At 41.2% G+C, this 22,528-nt stretch overlaps 1 protein-coding gene across 5 annotated transcripts in view; it reads left to right on the plus strand.

The window, feature by feature from the left end:
• Positions 1-22,528, plus strand: part of LOC145413738 (plasminogen receptor (KT)) — a 72,414-nt gene that overhangs the window by 26,773 nt on the left and 23,113 nt on the right. For all 5 annotated transcript variants that reach the window (XR_013899765.1, XR_013899764.1, XR_013899766.1 and 2 more), the window contains exon 5: positions 9,478-9,599. Coding sequence is in view for 1 of the 5 variants with exons in the window: in XM_080283397.1 (XP_080139523.1) it covers positions 9,478-9,599 (122 nt within the window). In the remaining 4 variants the exon portion in view is untranslated. The remainder of the gene's footprint in view (positions 1-9,477; positions 9,600-22,528) is intronic.

The raw sequence follows: 22,528 nt of genomic DNA on the forward strand, positions 1-22,528 counted from the left end.
TTATCAATTATACGTCTGTGTGGGGTGACATTTTCGGAAAAGTAAAGTATCAAGAAATAAGCCTGAACATGCATAAGTCAGTGAAAATGGATGAAAAACAAAGGTAAGAGGTGTTATGTGGTAATACATCTATGCTGGCTATAGGAGGAGGAAGGGAGGAGTGCAGTCAGGCAGCTTATTACCAGGCGTGCCTGGGACGAGGCCTTTGGACTCTTCATTCATCATCATTTTCTTCACCACTGGACACTAAATTTATCATTTATGCATTCTTTACACTGTTCATTGTCTTCAAAAACTTGTGTATGTATCTTCTATTTTACTCGAACACTTATAACACTACAGCTTATGTACGTATACAGTATTCTGTTTAATTGTTTCAAGGTTTGGGTGGGTAGAGGGCAGGACAGTAGGTGACAAGGATGCTATATCTCCCAATTTCACCAATAAATAAGGACAGAAAATGGACGGACAATAAGTAATGACACCTGTCTCGTCACGCACAGATGTTATGTAGCATTGCCCGCCTGTGAGGGGTTAGTGAATGGCAGGTGATCAGAATTTGTTCAGTGCATTGCAGTTGCTTCAGCTTGTGCATAGAGGAATCACAAAAGATTTTCAAAACTCATGTTAGAATCCATTGTAATACTGTATTTGTATTCAAGGCCAGGTTGTTGTTTTTCATCCATCCATCTATACATCCATCATCCAATCCTGTGTTACCTCATGAGGACCGTAGGAGCTCTGGGCTAGGTAAGTTGGTCCAGATATTTAAGATGAGAGTGACCAGCCTCACTCATCCCTGATTGGCATTACGTGAGCAATAACCCCAACCAATCCTTGGATTTAAACCTTCGCCAGCTCAATCTGATTGGAGCGCCGTGATTACCCACTAAATCACCAGGCGCCATAACTTGGTTATACGGTTATCACCCAGCATAGTAAATGGTTTCCTGGTGTACAGGAAACCATTCGGCTTGTCACTAAGTGTAGAGCCTCCCATAGGCAGAAGGAAGAGGAAAGAATAAAGGAAAGAAAGGCAAAAGAGGGAGTGTAAATCACCCGTAGGCAGAAGGACGAGGAAGGAATGAAGTAAAGAAAGACAGAAGAGGGAGGAAGGAATGGAGGGAGGAGAGGAAAGGGCAGACACCCGAGAGCAGCACTACATCGAGTGAGTGGATGGTGAGCGCCCCCATCTGTTCTTGTTGTTTTTACATTTAAAAATACAACATTAAATGTGCCATGCTGACCACAACAGCTTAAAATTATGAAAACTGTAAAGAAACGGTTATATATAACAAACCAGACAAACCTTAACTCCAAACAAATTTTGTACAATAATGTTATGTAAACTTTTAAATTAGAAATTGCACGTGATAGAATCGTTGGACTATCGTGTGACATGTGGGATCTCCCGCTACAGAACTGGCGCTCCATAACAATAAAATCATCAGATTATTTGCAGAAGTGCCCAGCGCAAGAACAGTCATATTTGGAAGTCTATGGTGCCTCGTATTAAGCGGCGACCACTGTATTTGTGAACAGGTAACTGTATGGATTAGGAATTGGCTAATGAACAGGAAGCAGAAAGTGGTGTTAAATGACCAGCATTTGGCTCACCTTACCGTGTTGATGAACATCACCAACTACCTATCACATCTGGGGTGGCCAATGAGATTTCAGGGATGACTGTGGCCACACCAGGCCATCCCCTAAAATCGTCACTGCATAGGAGCCTGGGGCTAGGCAAGTTCCTGACATTTAAGCTGAGAGTGACCAGCCTCACTCATCCCTGAGTGGCATTATGTGAGCAGTAAACTCCAACCGTCTTTGGATGTAAACCGACACAAGCTCAGTCTGGTTGAGCGCCTTAATTGCCTACTAAACCACCAGGCACCATAGTTTGGTTATATGGTTACCACCCGGTGTAGTAAATGGTTTCCTGGTGCACAGGAAACTATTTGGTTTGTCACTCAGTATAGAGTCACCCATAGTCAGAAGGAAGATGAAAGAAAGAAAGAAAAACATAAGAGGAAGGCAGGAAAGAAGGAAGGAAGAGGAGAAGGGGCAGCCACCCAAGAGCTGCACTGCATTGAGTGAGTGGATGGTGAGCACCCTCATCTATCATTGTATAACCATCAGCAGGCTGCAGTAAGAAGTTCCTGCATTATAATGTTGTGACTAAAACAATATCACAAACAACAGCCATCCCAGGCCTTGTTTATTGGGCTTTCTGTTTATTTTGTTCACACACACACACACACACACACACACACACACACACACACAATGACATCAGAATGTGTAGTAAATGATATACTTAAAGTGACCTGGAAACTAAGCAAAGAGGCAGGGATGGAAAATATTATAATAAGAAAAGATTTGAATGAAGAAAAAAGAGAAGTTTTAAAATCATTGAAGGAACAAGTAAAAGAAAAAAATGATACGAGGACAGAGGAAGAATGTTATACATTTTTTGGGAGAGTGATGGATATGAAAGTAAGGAGGTGGTATGTGAGGAAATAAAAGTGAAGTATAAAGGACAACAGAAAATATGTTAATACAGTTGGTTAAAGAAAATACAAGAATAAAGGGAGAGGATATGGTACACCATCAAGATTGGATCTGATTTCTACAAGAGACTGTACTGATATACAGAAATTACAGTATCATTGTCCCCTAGGAAAGAATGATCACCTGGTTATGGAGATGGAGCAGTTGGGGAGGGATACAGGGGAAAGAGAAGAGACATTGGCAAAATAGATATAACTATGGGAGAGCGATTTGACTCCATAAGACAATGTTTTCTTGTTTGTTTTTTTAGTTAGTTGTTTTCCGGGGAGGGGCACTAACCCTCCGCCAACTCTTTTAGTCGCCTTTTACGACAAGCAGGGATACTGGGGGAGTATTCTTGAAAACCCCCCTACCCCCAGGGGGGCAGGACAGTGAAATGGCGGGGGACAGGGCGACTTGGAGGCAATTTGTTTGTGGCCACCCCAAACGGGATTGAGGCGTCTGGCAATAGATAGATAGATAGATAGAAGACAATGTTTTGGAAATATGGACTGGAGTGAAGTGGAGAGGGGGAAAAATATCCAGGAGAAATATAATATCTTTATGAAAACATATGAGGAGGAAATCAGAAACCATGTTCGTAAAGTTGCTGCAAAGAAAAGAAGACAGAAAGAAAAATTGGTTTAATAAAAGATGTACTGTAGGGAGGCACTTGAAATTAGGAATAGAGCATGGGATAAAGTAAGCAAAAGATATACTGAAAGAGCTTGGAAAGAGTACAAAGAATTAAAGTCATCATCATCGCTATCATCTTCACCATCATCTAACCCAGTGTTGCCCCATGAGGAACGTAGGAGCCTGGGGCTAGGGAAGTTGGTCCTGACATTTAAGATGAGAGTGACCAGCCTCACTGATCTCCGAGTGGCGTTACATGGGCAGTAAACCCCAACCACCCCTTGGATATAAACCTGCACAGGATCAATCCAGCTGGAGTGCGTTAATTACCCACTAAACATCAGGCACCATAATCTGGTTATATGATTACCACCCAATGTAGTAAATGGTTTCCTGGTGTACAGGAAACCATTTGGCATATCACTCAGTGTAGAGTCACTTGTAGACAGAAGGAAGAGGAAAGAATGAAGGAAAGAAAGACAAGGAGGAAGGAAGGGAAAAAGAAAGGAAGAGAGGAATGGGCAGTCACCCGAGAACAGCACTACATCGAGTGAGTGGATGGTAAGAAGGGAGGAGAAACAAAAATACAAGAAGGATATTGCTAATAAAAGCAAGAAAAAACCCAGGGTGTTTAACAGATTTGTTAACAGTAAAATGAAACAAAGAACAGCATAGTGAAATTGAGAGATGGTGATTCTTTTTCATTTTTAGGAGAGTTGAATGTAATGGATAGAGAAGTAAGAGGAATAGAACATGTGGTCAGAGAGGCCCTCTTTGTGAAAGATGATAGAAGAACAAGAGGACATGAATTCATGCTGAAGAAGAATCGATGCCTCAGTGATGTAAAGAAATTTAGTTTTCCAAACAGAACTATACACAGTTGGAATGATTTAGAGGGAGAGGTGGTGCGAGCAGAAAGCATCCATGTGTTTAAATATAGATTGGATAATAAATATTTGTAGAAAGGAGGTGGGACAACACAAGCTTACCTCAAATCCATTATATTACAGTTATGTAACTACACACAGTTCATGTGCATGAGTCAATGTGTATTTGTGCTTCTCCATGCATGTGTATATACCTATTTGTTTTACCTATTTGTAGTATACAGGAATTGAGCAATGCTCGTGTTGTCCTGTCTCCATATCCACATTTATCAAGTCTACCTTTACACACATGAATGTTTTTCTCATGCACCACCTCTTTGTCTAAGTCGTTCCAAATATTTAAGAATATACCTAATTGTGATATACACGGAATGTACTATGCTCGTGGGTTTCCGTCGCTGTTTCTCAATAAGTCGAATTTAACTTTAAACTCGTTTAAGTTTTTAGACTGGACGATCTCTTTGTCCAGGCTATTCCATAAGTCTATACTTCTGTAAGGAAGGCTATATTTCTTGATATCCTTCAAGCAGCTTGACTTTTTCAATTTTAATCCATGTTCTCTTGTTGCTCTCTTATCCCATACAAACAGATCTTCTTTGTCAATTTTATCTACTCCCACCATGGTCCTGAACACCGCAATCATGTCTCCCCTCTTTCTCCTTGCCTCTAACGAAGGCAAATCCAGTTTTTCCAGCCTCTCTCTGTATGACAGGTCTGGCAGACTGGGGACCATCTTGGTTGCTGTTCTTTGTATTCTCTCAATCTTGTTTATATCTTTCTTTTTGTGTGGGCACCACACTACCGCTGCATATTCTAACCTGGGGCGGATCATGGCCACTATCAATTTTTTCATCATTTCCTCATCCATATAATGAAATGCTACTCTTATGTTAGTCAAGAGCTTATAAGTCTCTCCAACTATCTTGTTAATGTGCTTTTCTGGTGACAAACTATCTTGGACCAGCACTCCCAAATCTTTCTCTTCTCTCCTTTTTGTGATTAATTCATTACCCAAAAAATAATTCAGTGATGGTCTCCTGGTACTTTTACCCATTTCCAATATTTTACATTTCTTTACATTAAATTTCATTTCCCACGTCCGGCTCCAATTGTGTATCCTATCCAAATCCTCCTGCAGTATTTTACAATCCTCCTCAACCTCTATCTTCCTCAAGATCTTTACATCATCAGCAAACAGACTCGCATAACTGTTCACTCCATCTACCATATCATTTACGTAAATCAGGAACATTACTGGCGCCAACACTGAGCCTTGAGGGACTCCACTTGTTACTTCCCTCCATCCAGACATCTTTTCCTTTATTACTGTCCTCATTTGTGTGTCTCTCAAAAAGTCTCTCATCCATTCCAGAAGTTTCCCCTTTAGTCCTCCTATATGTTCTAGTTTCCACATTAGTCTCTTATGAGGTACCTTGTCAAAGGCCTTCTCTAAGTCTAAGTACACACAATCCACCCAACCATCTCTCTCCTGTACCACATCAATCGCTCTTGAGTAAAAGCTCAACAAGTTTGAAACACATGACCTTCCACTTCTGAATCCAAACTGACATTCAGCCAAAACATTCATCTCTTCCAGATATTTTATCCATCTGTCTTTCAGGATTCTCTCACACAATTTTGCGACCATGCTGGTTAGAGACACTGGTCTATAATTCAGGGGTTCTTCCCTGTTTCCTCCCTTGTAAATTGGTACCACATTTGCCCTCTTCCATTCTTTTGGCACTTTCCCCTCTTCCAGTGAGCATACAATTAAGCTGTGAATTTTATCCGCCAGTTGTTCTCTGCATTCCTTCAGTACCCAATTAGAAATTCCATCAGGTCCTGGGGCTTTCCTTACATCTTGAGTTTCCAGTAATTTATACACTTCCAGCACCTCCACTTTTATATCTTTCATCACCGGAACATTTCTAATCACTCCCTCCCCTTCCACAAGCTCCTTTTCTTTAGTGAAAACTGACTGGAAACGTTTGTTCATTATTTCTGCTTGCATTGCCGCATCCTTAAAGACCTCTCCATCTACTTTCAGCTTGGTGATTCCTTCCTTTTGTTTCAGTTTGCCATTAACAAATCTATAAAACAGTTTGGGTTCATCCTTGCATTTGTCAATTATACCTTTTTCAAAATTCCTTTCTTCTTCCCTACGTATTCTTGTGTATTCGTTTCTTGTTCTTTTATATTCTTCCTTTGTTCTGTCGTTACCTCTCTTTCTCCAATTGTTCCACGCCTTATCTCTCTCTTTTTTGGCTATCATACACCTTCTATTAAACCACTCCTTTTTCCTGTTTTCTTTCCCTCTTACTCTTGGTACAAATTTTTCCACTCCCAAATTATAGAGGTCTAGAAAGATATCCCACTTCCTCTGTATCTCTCTTGTTTCTCTGAATTTTCTCCAATCCGCATTTTCAAAAAATTTTCTCAATCCTGTAAAATTTGCTTTGCCAAATTTGTATCTTCCCTGTCTATGAAGCTCGTCTCTTGGCTCGACGTTTCCTATTAACATCTGGAACTCAATGACCACGTGATCACTTTTTCCCAAAGGACAGAGATATTCCAATGATTCTATTACATCGGGTTCTTTGGTGAACAGTAAATCTAACCTTGCTGGTGTGTCCTCACCTCGAAACCGTGTCTCTTCTTTGACCCACTGCGTCATCACATTATTCATTATTATATTTAATAACATAGTGCCCCACGAATCCTCGCCGCCTCCCGAGTACCATTCCTCCCAGTTCACCTCTTTACAATTAAAGTCACCCACCAAAATTATATTATTGCTTTTCTCAATTATTTTTTGCAAGTAGCTAGCCATATCTGACAACATCTCATGGTATTCGTCATCCTTCCATGCTCTCGTCTTTGGGGGAACATACACTACCGCCATATCTCTCTTAACATTCTCTCCAGTTTCTAATTTCATATATATCACTTCAGCCCTGCCTTCTCCCATTTCCACAGTATCTACATTTATGTTGTTGTTCACTGCTATCATCACTCCTCCTCCCTTTTTTTCTTTTCTGTCTTTTCTCCACAGTTTGTATTTACCATCTCCCAAATGAACATCAATATCTTCTCTTAATTTGGTCTCTACAAAGCACATGACATCAGGTTCATGTTCTCTCAAGAAATCATTAATTTCGATCCTTGTCGATATGAAACCATCAACATTAGAATATATCACCTTCAAATTATTTTTGACATTATTAATACCCTCTTCTCTCCTACTCTCTGTCCGTACCACTTGCTCAACTTCTGATCTTTCACAACCATCCCCCCTAGTTTCCTTCACTTCTATTTCCTTAGATACCATTTCCTTACTTTCATATCCAGTACTCTCCAAAAAAAGTATTACGTTCTTCCTCTGTCCTCTTATCATTTTTTTCCTTTACTTCTTCCTTTAATGATTTTAAAACTTCTCTTTCTTCTTCATTCAGATCTTTTCTTATTATAATATTTTCCATCCCCGCCTCTTTGCTTAATTTCCAGGTCACTTTAAGTATCTCATTTATTACACTTTCTGATGTAAACTTGACTCTCATTGGTCTTGTTTCCCCTTTCTTATAAGGCCCTATCCTCCTTACTTCCTCAATTTCTTTTACCCACTTGTCTCCTTCGGGGTCAATCTTGCCTAATATTCCTCTCACCATGTTCGTGTCTCTCTCGAGTCTTGCGAACCTAACCTTTTCTTCCTCTTCCCTGTTTCCAAATACTACCACACATCTGTTCCTTTCTACAGTTTCTCTCACTATTTTCTCTTTTTTCTTCAGTGTGTGTGTGTGTGTGTGTGTGTGTGTGTGTGTGTGTGTGTGTGCATGTGTGTGCATGCGAGCCCGTTGCATGGGGCCTGGGGTGGCTGTTTATTATGATATTGTTTCAGTCTCAGTATTATAATAGATTAATTTATTGCTCAGCATGTTGATACTTATATGCCTTTTACAATTCCTTGTGTTTTATGTTTAACAGTATTTTGACCAAGAGTTTTATGGTAAGTATGAGGTCACCTTGAGATGTAACTGTCAGTTAAGAATGATGGGTGAAGGGGTTTGGGCAGGGTTATGGGGTTTTGGGATCTGGGGTAGAGGAGGATGGAGCTCATTTCATTCCCCCCTCCCCTCTTCCCTAGGTAGACAGGGGTAGGAAAGGGGCACCCCTGAGCAGAAATTAATGCTTGTGAGTGTACATATAGTGCAGTAATACAGTACATAATATAAACATTATCATGCTCAGCTAGTGTTGGGACCGCCACAAAAGCCACAAGCTCAGCCAGCACGCAGAACTGGGGTACATTTCACAGCACTAGAGCAGCGAGCGAGGCATGGGGGGGAGGGCGATGGTTGGCTTGGCACATTGGGCGGGCTGCTCCACAATGCATTGTGATTGACTGGCTTGTGTTGCTGTGCTGCATGGTCTCCCTGTTGGCTGATTGGGTCATGTGTCTCAGCCAGATGATGCAGTACACATTACCCCCCCAAAATGCATTGTACCTCTGACTGCTTCCTGTTTCGGCACCGAATACTGTTTTAACAGCTGAGCAAAAGTGTCGGGTATTGCGTTGGGCCAGATATTGTGACAGCAGATAATTGAAAGTTTACTGCACAATACGGTCATGCTGTGGTATATGGTGGGGTTACATCAAGTGAAACTCATCACTTAACAATTTATTGTAGACTGAGGTTGATATAACATGGGTTCAGTGGGGTTATGTTAGGGGTCAAGAGCCACAACCTTTACAAAAGAGAGAGGGAGAGAGAGAGAGAGGGGGGGCTTGCCCTTGGCACCGTTAATAGCATCATACTTTCCACTAGGGGTAGTAGTATCCTTACCAGACATGATTTTCAAGTCACAAGTTTCAGTATTTCATATATGAAAAAGTTATCACTCCACATGATGTTGCACACTCCACTATTCATTGCACACTTGTGCTGTTATTTAGCCATAGCAGTGGTGTTTCAGTGGCCATGCTAGCATGAAGCGGAATGAGAGAGAGAGAGAGACACTCGCAGTGTATGTAAACACTGGGTGGCCATCTTGGCTCAGATGTGTGACTTGGTTTGTGCAGGAAGTACTGTGTATGGAAAAAATTGTCGTATTCAACTACCACAAATATTGTATGAGCAAATTTCACCATCGCTATTGAGCTGAATATAACTTTTAGTTCATCATTCTGTTGATTTATCTCATACCAAACTGACATATACCAAGGCTTGACTGTATTCAGTTTTTAATTGTAACTTTTGACTTTATGAATAATAATAAAAACTTTCATATGATGATAACTTGGATAATTGGCTTCCTTTGACAGCATTTGTGCAACATTAGTTTAAGTTAACAGATTTTTACTTTATTGTTCAGCCATGAGTGTAATACTAACTTTTTCTCACTGCAGTGGAGGCAGAGAACATTCTGGTGTTTGAACGAGACTTGGTTGCAGTGCCAATGGGCGTCCCGACACCTGCCAGTATTGATGAGGCTCGAGAGCGGCAGGAGGAATCTAAGCGACTAAACAAGGTTCACGAAGTGTTTATTTGAATTTTGGATAGGGTTTGCTTGAGCTGCAGTGCAATTAAGAGGTTTTAAGGATATATTCATTTACTGGATTATTTAACTTATAGTTGAGATTTTGATGAAGGCTTTAACTAATGCATTGCAAGATTAAAAGAAAAAAACATTTATATTAATATTAAAATTTTGATAAGGCTTTATCTAATGCTTTGTGAGTGGAATTTAGAAAGCTGTTTATATTAACCTTAAGATTTTGATGAAGGCTTTATCTAATGCTTTTGGGAGTGAGATTTGAACAAACTTATCTCTCGTCTTCAATCAGTACAGTTTATCTAATGCTTTTTTGAGTGAGATTTGAAATACTTATCTGTCCTTTTCAGTATAGTATACTTGTTTTCATAAGTCTGATAAAAGCTGTTGTAGCTTAGTTTTTATGAACAGTGATAGCAATAATCTTGTATTAAAAAGAAAAAAAAAAGAATAATATACAGCTGTTTTCCACTGAGATGGGGAAATCCTCAAACAGTTTTCCATCCAAGTATTCTGATTTGATATACTGTAACTCATAATTGAATCAAATTTGGAAGGTTTCACTCACAGAATTTATTTACTAATCTCAGTAATGTTTCATATAAAAGAATCTATAGTCTAGCTATAATTGTTTTGATGATAAGCAGTAGCTATGGAATTTGGTATCAGATAAATTAGTTACATAAGAATTTGAGACAGTTTCTCTTATTTATGATTTATATTAAGGCAGGATTGCTGAGTGTGTGTCATTTGGAAAATTACAAGTATTTGATATACATTTGCCACGATGAATAAGTATGGTATGTAAAGAAAAAAAATGTAGCTGCTTATTTTGGGTGCCTCGATCTTAACCCCTTCACTCCAGTGACATGTTTTTCTTACTTTCTTCTTAATACTGCTAAACAGTGTTATTCAGTTTAGGAGAAACTTTTTAGGTTTCATTGACTCCTTCACTACAAAATGTCTCCTAAAACTGAATAAAAACGAACGGTGGTAACAAGAAGAAGTATAATATTCGTCTTTGAATTGAAGTGGTTAAGGTCAGAGATGTATATCCTTAATAATTCAGCTTATTGCCTGTACAAGGTATTCGATGTAGTCATCCAGATTAGTATAGCAAACATATATCATCACTTTCATTTCCAGTGTTTTGAATAACAAAATTTTCAGTTTCATCAATTAGCCAGAATAATTTGAAACCTGGAAACAGATATTGAATTGTACATGTTGTGTCATGGGTCTTTAAACTTATGTCGAATTTTTTTAGTCCGTCCTGGTTTGATTTTTCATATATTCTTTGTTCAGTCAGTTCATAAACTTGTTATGTTGCAAAATTTCCTCTTCCTGTCAGTTTTTGTCAGTGTCCAGCACCTGACTTCATGCATTAGCTGCATTCATTGAGTGTAAGATGTTGACATATTTGTAAATAGCTTTTCGTACAAAAAATAATCCATTCCATATTAGAATTTAACTTGGCCATGACTCACACCTTTCCACACCTGCTTATACTCCCTCAGTCTAGCTCTGCCACCTATAATTCTCTACAGATAGGAATAGGTAAATTAGTTACTGAAGAAGTATGGATAGGTGTGGCAGGGTGTGAGTCATGACCAGGTGTAATTCTACTTTGGAATGGACTATAGGTACATTTTAATCTAAGTCATACAATTAGTAGTAGGGAAGGGAGGGGAAGTTTGACAAATAAGTGGAGAAAAAGAAGGTAATATTGAAAAGAGTTCATTCTTGTGGTACAAATTTGATATCACTGATAATGTATGGTGTGAAGCTTATGGGGTGGTTGTTATATCTGTATAGCATGTGTGTAAATAACCTCTAAAGAGGTACTTCAAATTTATTACTATACCAGTCCTGTTCGTATTCATGTGAAAGCTTGATTATTATCACTCATTTTGGTGAGTAAATTTCATATGTTAATAGTACAGGTACTTTCTTGACTATATTGAATAGATTACATTAACCTTTACTGTCAGTGTATATAGAACTCTGTCTTTGTGAAGTTTCATCCTCGTTCACTCTAAGTATGCTAGTTGATTGTTGTGATTGCTGTGCATTTTATACAGTACTTTGCTGTTGAATATTCTGTGCTGGATATTTACCTTTTACTGATGTCATATTAACTTAAATATTGACATATGCTAGCATTTGTAGCTTTCATTAATACTTGATATGAAACTTATAGCTTTCCTTCATTGACCTCTTCCATCACTGTACAGATCTTCTTAATCATATGTCTTTTTCATTGTCTGCTGAATGTTGGTGTTTTGTTGATGCCTATTGAAGCTTTTCTAATATTATGAATTTTTAAAAATGCGTATGTTCAAATGAATATGCTTATTTTAATTCAGGAGAATAGTATTTAATTTATTACTCTGAAACATTTGGGCTTTGTTATTTATTTCATTTTACTGTGCCATTATAGCCTTACATTAAAAAAGTGGTTATTTGGAAGGCCAATAACCCATTTTTAACTTGTAGTGGGTATATTTGAAAGCACCCAGAGGAAGAGGCTTTCAGCCATTTTACAACACCATCCTTGCATTATGAATGGTGATCGGAGGAATCATCCCAGACTTGGAGAGTTGAGAATAGAGTGCATTTGCTACTACTTGTGTCTAGTTATAATACTGGTCTCTCACAAAGCATCGTGATCTCCAATGATCATCAGTACCTTGTCTGCTCGTTCAAAGTGAATGCCTTTTTATGTGCCTCTTGTATGTGGTGCCCTTGCTGGATTCACTGTTATCCCCAAACTTGCTTGGTTTATTAGCCATTGCCACTACCTTTTGCCTATGCAACCTTGTTTTGTGTAATGCTGAAAGGAAGACAAAACAGATTAACCTCAGGCAGAGCCTGGTGGAGCAAGTGCATTCAGATCATTCTTTACAGGTTATATATTAAAAAAAAAAAAAAAAAAGTTTTGCCCTTGGGAAATTCTCTCTCTCTCTCTCTCTCTCTCTCTGAGTGTGTGTGTGTGTGTTCTTACCTAATTGTATCTTTACAGGAATGAGTCAAGCTCGTACTGTCCCATGTCTTAAACCATATTTATCGTACATATCCTTAAATTTGTGAATTGTTTTGGCACACACTATTTCATTCGATAGTGCATTCCAATGATCAATTGCTCTGTTTGGGAAACTGAATTTCCTTACGTCTTTATCACCTTTCTTCTTATGCAGTTTTTTGCAGTACACTTCTCAAGTACTTGAATGCACACACATTCTCCATATCCTCACCATCCAACCTCACTGTACATTCTGTGACTTCATTCCTCTCATACATCATAACTTTACTCTTGTTTACATTAACTTTCAGATTCATCTTCCTACACACTGTCCTAAATTCATTCACCAAACCTTGCAACTCCCATTCATCTTCACTCAACAATACTGTATCATCAGCAAACAGCAACATTGGAATCTTCCAAATCTCACCCTCATTCATTAGAGCCACCCCCACATCCACTGCCCTACCTTGCACCTTTACAACCCCATCCATGTATATATTAAACAGCCATGGAGACATCACACAACCGTTTCAGTCCCACATTGAGATCAAAGAACTCACTCAACTCACCATCCACTCTCACCATAGCCCTAGCTCCTTCGTACATACTCTTCACAGCACTCAGCAATTTCCCCTCCACTCCATATATTCATAATACCTTTCACATACCTTGCCTATCTATTGTCATAAGTTTTCTCCAAGTCCATGAAGGCAGCATACACTTTCTTTCCCTTCTCTAGATACTTCTCCACTAAACATCTTAGAACAAATCTCTGATCTACACACCCTTTTCCCTTCCTAAATCCCCCTTGTTCTTCTCCAACTAGCTCCTCTGTCATATGCCTAACCCTATCAATGAGTATTCTACCATATATTTTTCCAGTCACACTAAGAAGGCAAATACCCCTATGGTTACCACATACTTCTCTCTCCCCTCTTGCTTTGTATAAAGGAACAATTATACCTGTTTCCAGTCCTCTGGAACCCTTCCCTCTTCCCAAGCCAATCTACACAAATTTCATATCCACTCCACAACAATCTCACCCCCATACCTCAGCATTTCACCACACACTCCATCAATTCCTGGGGCCTTTCCCATCTTGATCTTCTTCATTGCTTTCACTACTTCCACCCTGCTGATCTCTTCCTCCTTCCACTCATCTCTTCTTCTCCCAGCCATTCCGCAACCACTTATACTCTCACTGCTCTCACTCTCTACATTCAACAAATCCTCCAAATGCTCCTTCCATCTCCTCAATTTCTCTCTCTTCTCCACCAACAATCTGTTATTCCTATCTTTTATTCCCCTACTATTTCCCCTTTCACACTGCCTTATTTTCTTTACCTCCTTCCAAAATAATTTCTTATTCTCCCTCCATTTCACACTCAGATTCCTCCCAATTTCTCCATACACTTTCTTCTTACTCTCCTTCACCAGTCTCACCTCCCTTCTCCTGCTCACATATACCTCTCTCTTCTCTCTCTTAGCTTCTCCCCAACCTCTACTCGCTAGCCATTCACTATATGCCTTCTTCTTTTGTTGCACATCTCGTTTCACCTCATCATTCCACCATGCTGTCCCTTGCACACCCTTGCATCTCCTCCTCACTCTACAAACCACCTCACACGCTGCACCTATCTCTTCCGTGAATATCTTACATACGTCTTCCACCCCTTCCACTTCTCTAACTCATGCCTTCCCAATCTTTCTTCCACTATGCTCTTACACTCTGCCATTTTCTCACTATCTTACAGCTTCTCCACTCTTCTCACAGGAGCTGTTTCCTCCTGTCTTCCCCTTTGTATCTTCAGCCAGCATCTTTGGAGCTTTACCTTGGCCATCACTAAGTGATGGTCTGAGACTCCTTTCCCCCACCCTCCACACTCTTGTATCCAACACTTGTCTTCTCATTCGCTCATCCACACACATGTAGTCTATCATTGCCTTTCGTTCAACAAGTTCACCATCCATCCTCCTCATTACTCTCCATGTATACCTGTGGATAATCTTATGCCGAAAGTAGGTGTTAGCTATTGCCAACCCCTTACCAGCACAGATGTCCATCAAAGCATTACCATTCTCATCTACTTCAGCTGGCACACCCCACTGACCAACCACTCCATCCACTTGTACATTCCCAACTTTGCCATTCATGTCTCCAATCAAAAGCACTCTCGCTCCTCTCAGATTTGTCCATACATGCTTCTACACTCGCCCAAAGCTCATCTTTCACTCTTGCCACTCGGTCCTTTGTCGGCGCATACACACATACTGTACGATCGTTCACGCTTATATACCAACTTTCATCCACACCCATACAATCCTTGCACCCACTGTTCCATACTCTCTTATATTCTCCATCCACTTCTTGCATATCATCATACATACTCCCTCTCTTGGCCTCCCATTCTCATTAACTCCCGCACATATACCTAAACCAAATTTCCACTCTCTCACCCTTTCACCTTTCCCTTTAGTTTCAGTCAATCCACATATATCCACTTTTGCATCCTCAAGCACCTGAACAATCTCTTTTTCACTTCGTCATTCACTCCTCTCACATTCCACTTCCCCACCCTCAGAATGTCCTTTGTCCTTTCCTTAGTTGTCAACGTATGGTCCATCCTGGTCTGAGGTGCTTTATTTGCTTGTTTACTTAGTTCTTTTTACGGGGTGGGGCACTAACCCACCACCAACCCTTATAGTCGCCTCGTACGACAAGCAGGGATACTGGGGGAGTATTCTTGAAACCCCCCTACCCCCAGGGGGTAGGGGACTATTTATGAAAACCACCGTAAGACTGGAAATACCATAAGACCAGGTGCTGAATGAGAGGACTTTACTTGTAGTTAACCTTGGGCTGTGATTCATGATAGTCTCAACTTCATGACATTGATTAGATACAAAGTTATGGAGGAGGACATTAGGAAAGTAATAATAATAAGAGAAAGCAAGAGCCAACAATAACATGAGGAATTTGGAGGGAATTTGAGTGTAAAGTGGAGGGAATGTAAGAAAATGTTCTGGAAAGAGGTGAAAAGAGTAAGACAGGGTGGAAGTGAAGTTAGCAGGGGAGTGAAAGATAAAAATGGTAGATTACTAGTGGAGAAGGGAGAAAAAGTGAGCAGATGGAGAGAACACTTTAAGGAATTGTTGAACGTAGAGGATGGAAGTAATGCGAGTATAAGTGGCTGGGGAATGGCTGGGAGGAGGAGGGAGGTGAGAAGACAGGAAGAAATCAGTAGGATAGAAGTTGTGGAAGCAATGAAGAAAGTTAAATCAGGGAAAGCCCCAGGAATTGATGGAGTGTGTGGTGAAATGCTGAAGCATGGGGGAAAGATAGTAGTAGAATGGATGTGGAAGATGTGCAGATTGGCCTGGGAGGAAGGCAGAGTCCCGGAGGATTGGAAGTCAGGTATAATTATTCCCTTGTACAAAGGAATAGGGGAAAAAGAAGTGTGTGGTAATCATAGGGGCATTTGTCTTCTTAGTATAATAGGAAAAGTGTATGGTAGGATACCTATTGACAGAGTTAGAGAAAGAACAGAGAAATTAGTTGGAGAAAAACAGGGAGGCTTTAGGAAGGGAAGAGGTTGTGTATATCAGATATTCATTCTTAGATCTTTAGTGGAAAAGTTTCTAGAGAAGGGAAAGAAGTTGTATGCGGCTTTCATGGATTTGGAGAAAGCATATGACAGGGTGGATAGACAAGGATTGTGGAAAGTGTTAAGAATATATGGAGTAGATGGGAAGTTGTTGAATGCTGTGAAGAGTATGTACGATGGTGCGAAGGCTGCAGTGCGTGTGGATGGTGAACTAAGTGAATTTTTCTCGTTGAAAGTTGGGTTGAAACAGGGATGTGTCATGTCTCCATGGTTGTTCAATCTGTACATGGATGGGGTAATAAAAGAGGTACAAGGTAGGGTAGTGGATGTTGGAGTGGCCCTGGTGAGAGAGGATAGTGTTTGGAAACTCCCTGTACTGTTGTTTGCAGATGATACTGTGTTGTTGAGTGAAGACGAAGGGGAGCTGCAAGGCTTCGTGGATGAGTTTGAGAGAGTGTGTAAGAAACGGAATCTAAAGGTGAATGTAGGGAAGAGTAAAGTGATGGTCTTTGAGAGAGGTGAAGTCAGTGAATGTACAGCGAGGTTGGATGGTGAGGAATTGGAAAATGTGAGTACGTTTAAGTACTTGGGTAGTGTGATGAGTAAGGATGGAGGTTTTGAGGGTGAAGTGCTTGAAAGGGTACAGCAGGGAAGAAAGGTTGCTGGTTCTTTGAAAGCAGTGATAAGAAACAGGGAAGTGAGCCTGGAAGTGAAAAAGTTACTACATGACAGTATTGTGATACCAACTCTAACGTACGGAAGTGAAGTTTGGACGTTGTTGGAAGGACACAAGTCAAGAGTGAGAGCAGTGGAAATGAGTTATTTAAGAGGAGCCTGTCGAGTCACATGGAGAGACAGGCTGACGAATGAGGATGTGAAGGAGCGTTGTGTTGTTGATGTGGATGTGATAGGAAGCGTTATGAGGAACACACTGAGGTGGTTTGGCCATGTGGAGAGGATGGAGGGTGAAAGACTGACGAAGAGAATGTATGTGAGTGAGGTGGAGGGGGAAAGAGGGAGGGGGAGGCCGAGGGTGAGATGGAGGGATGGGGTGGAAAGGTATATGAGAGAGGGGGGTGTGAGTTGGGAGCAGGGGAGTGAAATGGCGGGGGACAGGGCGACTTGGAGGCGATTTGTTTGTGGCCACCCCAAATGGGATTGAGGCGTCTGGCAATAGATAGATAGATAGATAGACCATTTTGTCCCATATAAACTGAAGCATAGAGGTGCAGGGCTAGGCTACTCTGTCTCAACATTTTCGGTAATGGTGACCAGCCTCACTTGTCCCTGAGTGGCATTATGCAAGCACAAAACCCCAACCATCCCTTAGATGAAACCCATATAGGCTTCAGCCAGTTGGAGTGCCTTAACCCACAAGAATACTAGGCATCATTCAGTTTTGTCATTACCACCCAGCCTAGTAAATGGCTTTCTGGATGACAGGAAATGATTAGGCTTGTCACTCAGTTTACAGTCACCTGGAAAAGTGAGAGCTACTAATGGAAAATGCACTGTGGTGTCCTTTCTGAAACTGTGCGGGCCCAGTTGTGCATGTGTAAAGAGGCTTTGGATGGGTGCCCAAAGTAAAATATCACATTTACCTCGCCAGACAAAAAATAAATACAGTACTGTATGAATATTGTATCAGGGTGAATATAAAATAAGTAAGTTGCAATGCAGAGGTAAATGTAAAACTTGAAGGTCAGTCAGACCCTTCACAGGTTCAAAAAAAAGTAAGTAGAAAAGCACTCAGAGAGCACACACTTCTGCCAATGCCATTGCCATTGAAAAGGATCCGGATCCATGGATATAGGATCTGGATCTGGTTCCGCCCCTAAATTTAAACAATTCTTTCTCGGTCCGTGGCCCACATTTCCACAAAATTTCATTTAAATTCACAGGGAACTTTTGGAGATACAGGGCTACCCTGATATCCAGCAGTGTTGCGTACCAATGAGAGTGTTCGGTCAGCAGGCATATCGGATATCGAAGCAGTTTTCCCCACGGGATGCTGAAGAAAAGCCAGAGATGTGTTCCAGGCCCAGTCTCAAACTCTAATGTACCTTACTCAGTCAATAGAGACTGACACAGAAACACCATAGGTAATGTTGCTATCCTTGTAAACAGTACTGTCGCTAAGAGATGAGACATCAAACATCACATGCAGGAAGGTAAAGTGGATGGAGCTTGTGGTTTTGAGATGCTTTAGGGCAACTACAGCCAGGCAGGCATCTGGCAGCGCACCAGGTGGGGATGGCGGAGGGTGAGGGATGAGGAGGGAGACAAACAGGGATGGGGGAGGGGGGGGGACTGGAGGGATACAAGCTGGGGTGGAGGAGGGAGACAAGTCGGGGTGGGGGAGGGTGGGGGGACGAAGAGGGAGGCAAACAGGGATGGAGGAGGGCAGGGGGATGGGGAGGGAGACAAGTGGAGGTGGGGGAGGATGGGAGGATGAGGGAGACAAGCAAGGGTGGAGGAGGGCAGGGGGACGGAAAGGGAGATGAATAGGGGTAGGGGAGGGTGGGGGGGATGGGGAAGGAGACAAGAAAGCCAAACTGCCCTACTAACCCCCCCCTGACTCTTTCTCTCTCTCTCTCTCTCTCTCTCTCTCACACACACACACACACACACACACACACACACACACACACACACACACACACACACACACACACACACACACACACACACAATGTGAGACAAGTGAGGGTGGGGGGATGGGGAAGGAGATAACCAAGGGTGGTGAAAGGCAGGGAGACAAGGAGGGAGACGCCTGGCAGTGCTCAGTGTGGCCGGGGATGGAGGAGAGACGGGGGGGGGGGGAAGCAGAGAGGAGATGGAGGGAGGACTGGGAGAGCCTTGTGCACCACCACATTGGCGTTCTGACACGCCCGTTTCAAACCTAGGGAGGGGAAGAGTGTTTGGACTAGCGAATCGACAGCCATTCAGATTGTAGGAATGTTCCCGAATTTCTTCTGTTCAGTGTAGCTGGCAGTCGGTTATCGATGCTTCAGATATTGGGGTATGACTGTACTGTATTGTGTGAGATACTCTGAATCCGGATCCGGATCTGCCCCAAAATATCATTTCTTCCTTGGCCCGTGGCCCACCCTTCCACAAAATTTCTTCAGAAGCCATTTATAATTTTTGATGAATCCTGACAACAGACAGACAAACAGACAAACAAACCAACATAAGTAAAACATAATGTCCTTGGTGGAGTTAAAAATACAAATAGAAGTATGAGAGCCACAAAAGACACCAAACACTTTCTTGTGTTTAAAAACCTGGGTAGTCATAGAGAGGGACTCTGAGGAAGCATAGCAGAAAAAAAGGTAAATCAGAGATGAGAAAAGGGAGTGCCAGCAGGCACATCAGTGCAAGAGTGGGGTTTCTAGTGTGTACCACAAGGGAAGGTCATCATGAAATGGTCATTTTGAATGATTGCATAAGATATCAGGTGCCCAGGATGAAGGTCTAAAGGCCTTGCAAGACATCATGATTTGAGACAAATAGCAGTGCACCCCATTCTCAGCTCTCTAAACTATGAATTATTCCTCCCATCATCAAAATAAAATGGTCAGTGGTTTCATGCGATGGCTGAAGGCCACTTCCTTAGGGTGCCTTCCGAAGAGGGAACATAGAAAGCAAAAAATATCCAATGTGCACCGTAACTAACTGTAACAGTCCATATATTACATTATGTACAGTATATAAAATCCATAAACTTTAATTATATATAGTCAAAAAAAAAAGAGAGAGAGAGAGAGAGAGAGGCAGTATGGTAAACATTAGTGACCTGTTCATTGCACTGATTAATGCATGCAATATATATATAAAAGGAGAATGAAAGCAAAACATTGCAAATTGTCATCCCACCTTTAGTTTTTAATACAACTGATATGTAATTTGGCATGCTTCCTTACAGTTTTGCAAATTACACAGTTGTGGGTTTCTTCTTTTATTTGATGACTGCCTCTGATCATCCAGTTTTTCTTGGTTTCACAATTATTCAGCCCTTCATGAACCAGGGCTACCACAGCACTGTTTTCCTATACCTTTAGTATATTAGGCCTCATTATTATAGCAAGAGGGAAGATGAAAAATTGGAAAACCAAGGCAAACAGGAATAAAAACAAGGGGGGGATGCCACACTGTGGGTCTGTGTAACCTTCGCCATTGTCTACCAGAAAGGCAGTTATCAGCCTGTCATTTTGAAGTTGAAACATTGTTCCATGGATACAGTTTGTTGCAGAATGGCTGATAACTCACATGTATCTACTTGTGGTGGGAAATCAGAAGAGCTTTGATACAGTACTTAATGATTTGTGTAGCATGTTTTGGTTTGATTATTTGTTTTTGCCAGTTTTATTTTTCACATCCATCTTGGAGGGGGGGGGTGCTACTAAATTTTAGATGAAGGAAAAGCATTTCATTACTAATGGTTTTGTAATCAGTAAAATTGCATTATTTTTCATACCTCCATTATAAATAATATATTGTACTTTACAGTATTGCACATATTTCTCTGTGTAGTAATCAGGGTAACAGTGCTTAGTGCCTTCATTTTGTTTTTTTCCAATAAGTGTGAGTGGGAGCAGTGGAAATGAGTTATTGAGAGGAGCATGTGGTGTTACATAGAGAGACAGACTGACAAGTGAGGAAGTGAAGGAGCATTGTGGTATGGATGTGGATGTGATAGAAAGCATTAGGAGAAATACATTGAGGTGGTTTGGCCATGTGGAGAAGACGGAGAGTGAGAGACTAACTAGTGGAATGTGTGTCAGTGAGGTGAAGGGGGGAGAGGGAGGAGGAGGCTAAGGATGAGATGGATGGAGTGGAGAGGTATGTGAGCGAGTGGGGTGTGAGCCGGGGGGAGGGCAGTGAAATGGTCGGGGACAGGTCGACATGGAGGTGATTTGTTTGTGGCCACTTCTTACAAGGTTAAGGTGTCAGGCAATAGATAGAGATAGATAGTATATAATTTTTCACACCTGGTAGATATTACAACATCCTGTTCCACATGTACAGTAGGTGCAGCGGTGGCAGGGAATTTGTCATAACAGGTACAGCCAAAAAGAGGTTCTGTGAGGTAACTGTGCATGTAAAATGAATTTGAAACTGGAAAAAGATTTGTTTAATATAGTGGCTAAGAAGGTCAGAATGAACCATTGCCAGACATGGCTTCCAGTCTGCATGTCCCTTCTGTTCCTGCTTTATGCTGCTGCCTCCATGTTATTATGACAGGTCAGTCTGTTCATGTCTTGGTGCTTGTGCTTGTCCAGTCATCCCTGCTGTGTTTATATGTGTAAATGATATAGCTGTATACTTGCATAATAAGCACCATCTTTACTCATTGTAAGCCCCCATGCACAGGGAATGGGTTTTATATAATAATGAACTGTAGTTACTGTGCTACCTACTCCATCCATCCATCCATCCATCATCTAATCCCGTGTTGCCCCGTGAGGAGCATAGGAACCCAGGGCAAGGGAAGTTGGTCCAGACATTTAAGATGAGCGACCAGCCTCACTCATCCCTGAGTGGCATTATGTGAGCAGTAAACCCCAGCCACCCCTTGAATAGAAACCTGCACAGGCTCAATCCAATTGGAGCACTGTAATTGCCCTCTAAACCACTAGGCACCAGCTTAGTAAATGGTTTCCTGGTGTACAGGAAATCATTTGGCTTGTCACTCAGTGTAGAGTCATCCATAGGCAGAAGGAGGAAGAGGAGAAAAGAATGAAGGAAAGAAAGACAGAAGAGGAAGTGTAAAGTAACCCATAGGGTAAAGGGAGAGGAAAGAATGAAGGAAATTAAAGACAGAAGTGAAAGGAAGGGAGAAAGGAAAGGGCAGTCACCCAAGAGCAGCACTGCATTGAGTGAGTGGATGGTGAGTGACCCACCTATTAACATCTTAAAAAGTACTGTATTGCTTGAACCATAATCACTATTAATTTCATTTAGTACTGACACAGTTGCTAACACTAATATTTTCCATTGTGCTTTACCAATGAGCAGTTTCATATTATGAGGCATTTTCTCCTTTCATACAGGAAACACATCATATGAGACCTGACATGAGAAACAAACTAGGCAAACATGAAATGCCAGCTTGTGATGCAATAAGTTCATTCTGTCTTCCACAATAATATTATAATAATAAAGAACAGTTAGTGTTAATAGAACACTGCAGTGAAGAAGAATTATACCCATATGCTTAGTTAAAATTGTGTTTATCATGGTCATACTGCACTGTCGGCCATAACTGTTGT

Source organism: Coenobita brevimanus, chromosome 97 (assembly GCF_032717465.1).
Source record: "Coenobita brevimanus isolate Jiangsu-jjx chromosome 97, ASM3271746v2, whole genome shotgun sequence".
Taxonomy (NCBI): Eukaryota; Metazoa; Arthropoda; class Malacostraca; order Decapoda; family Coenobitidae; genus Coenobita; species Coenobita brevimanus.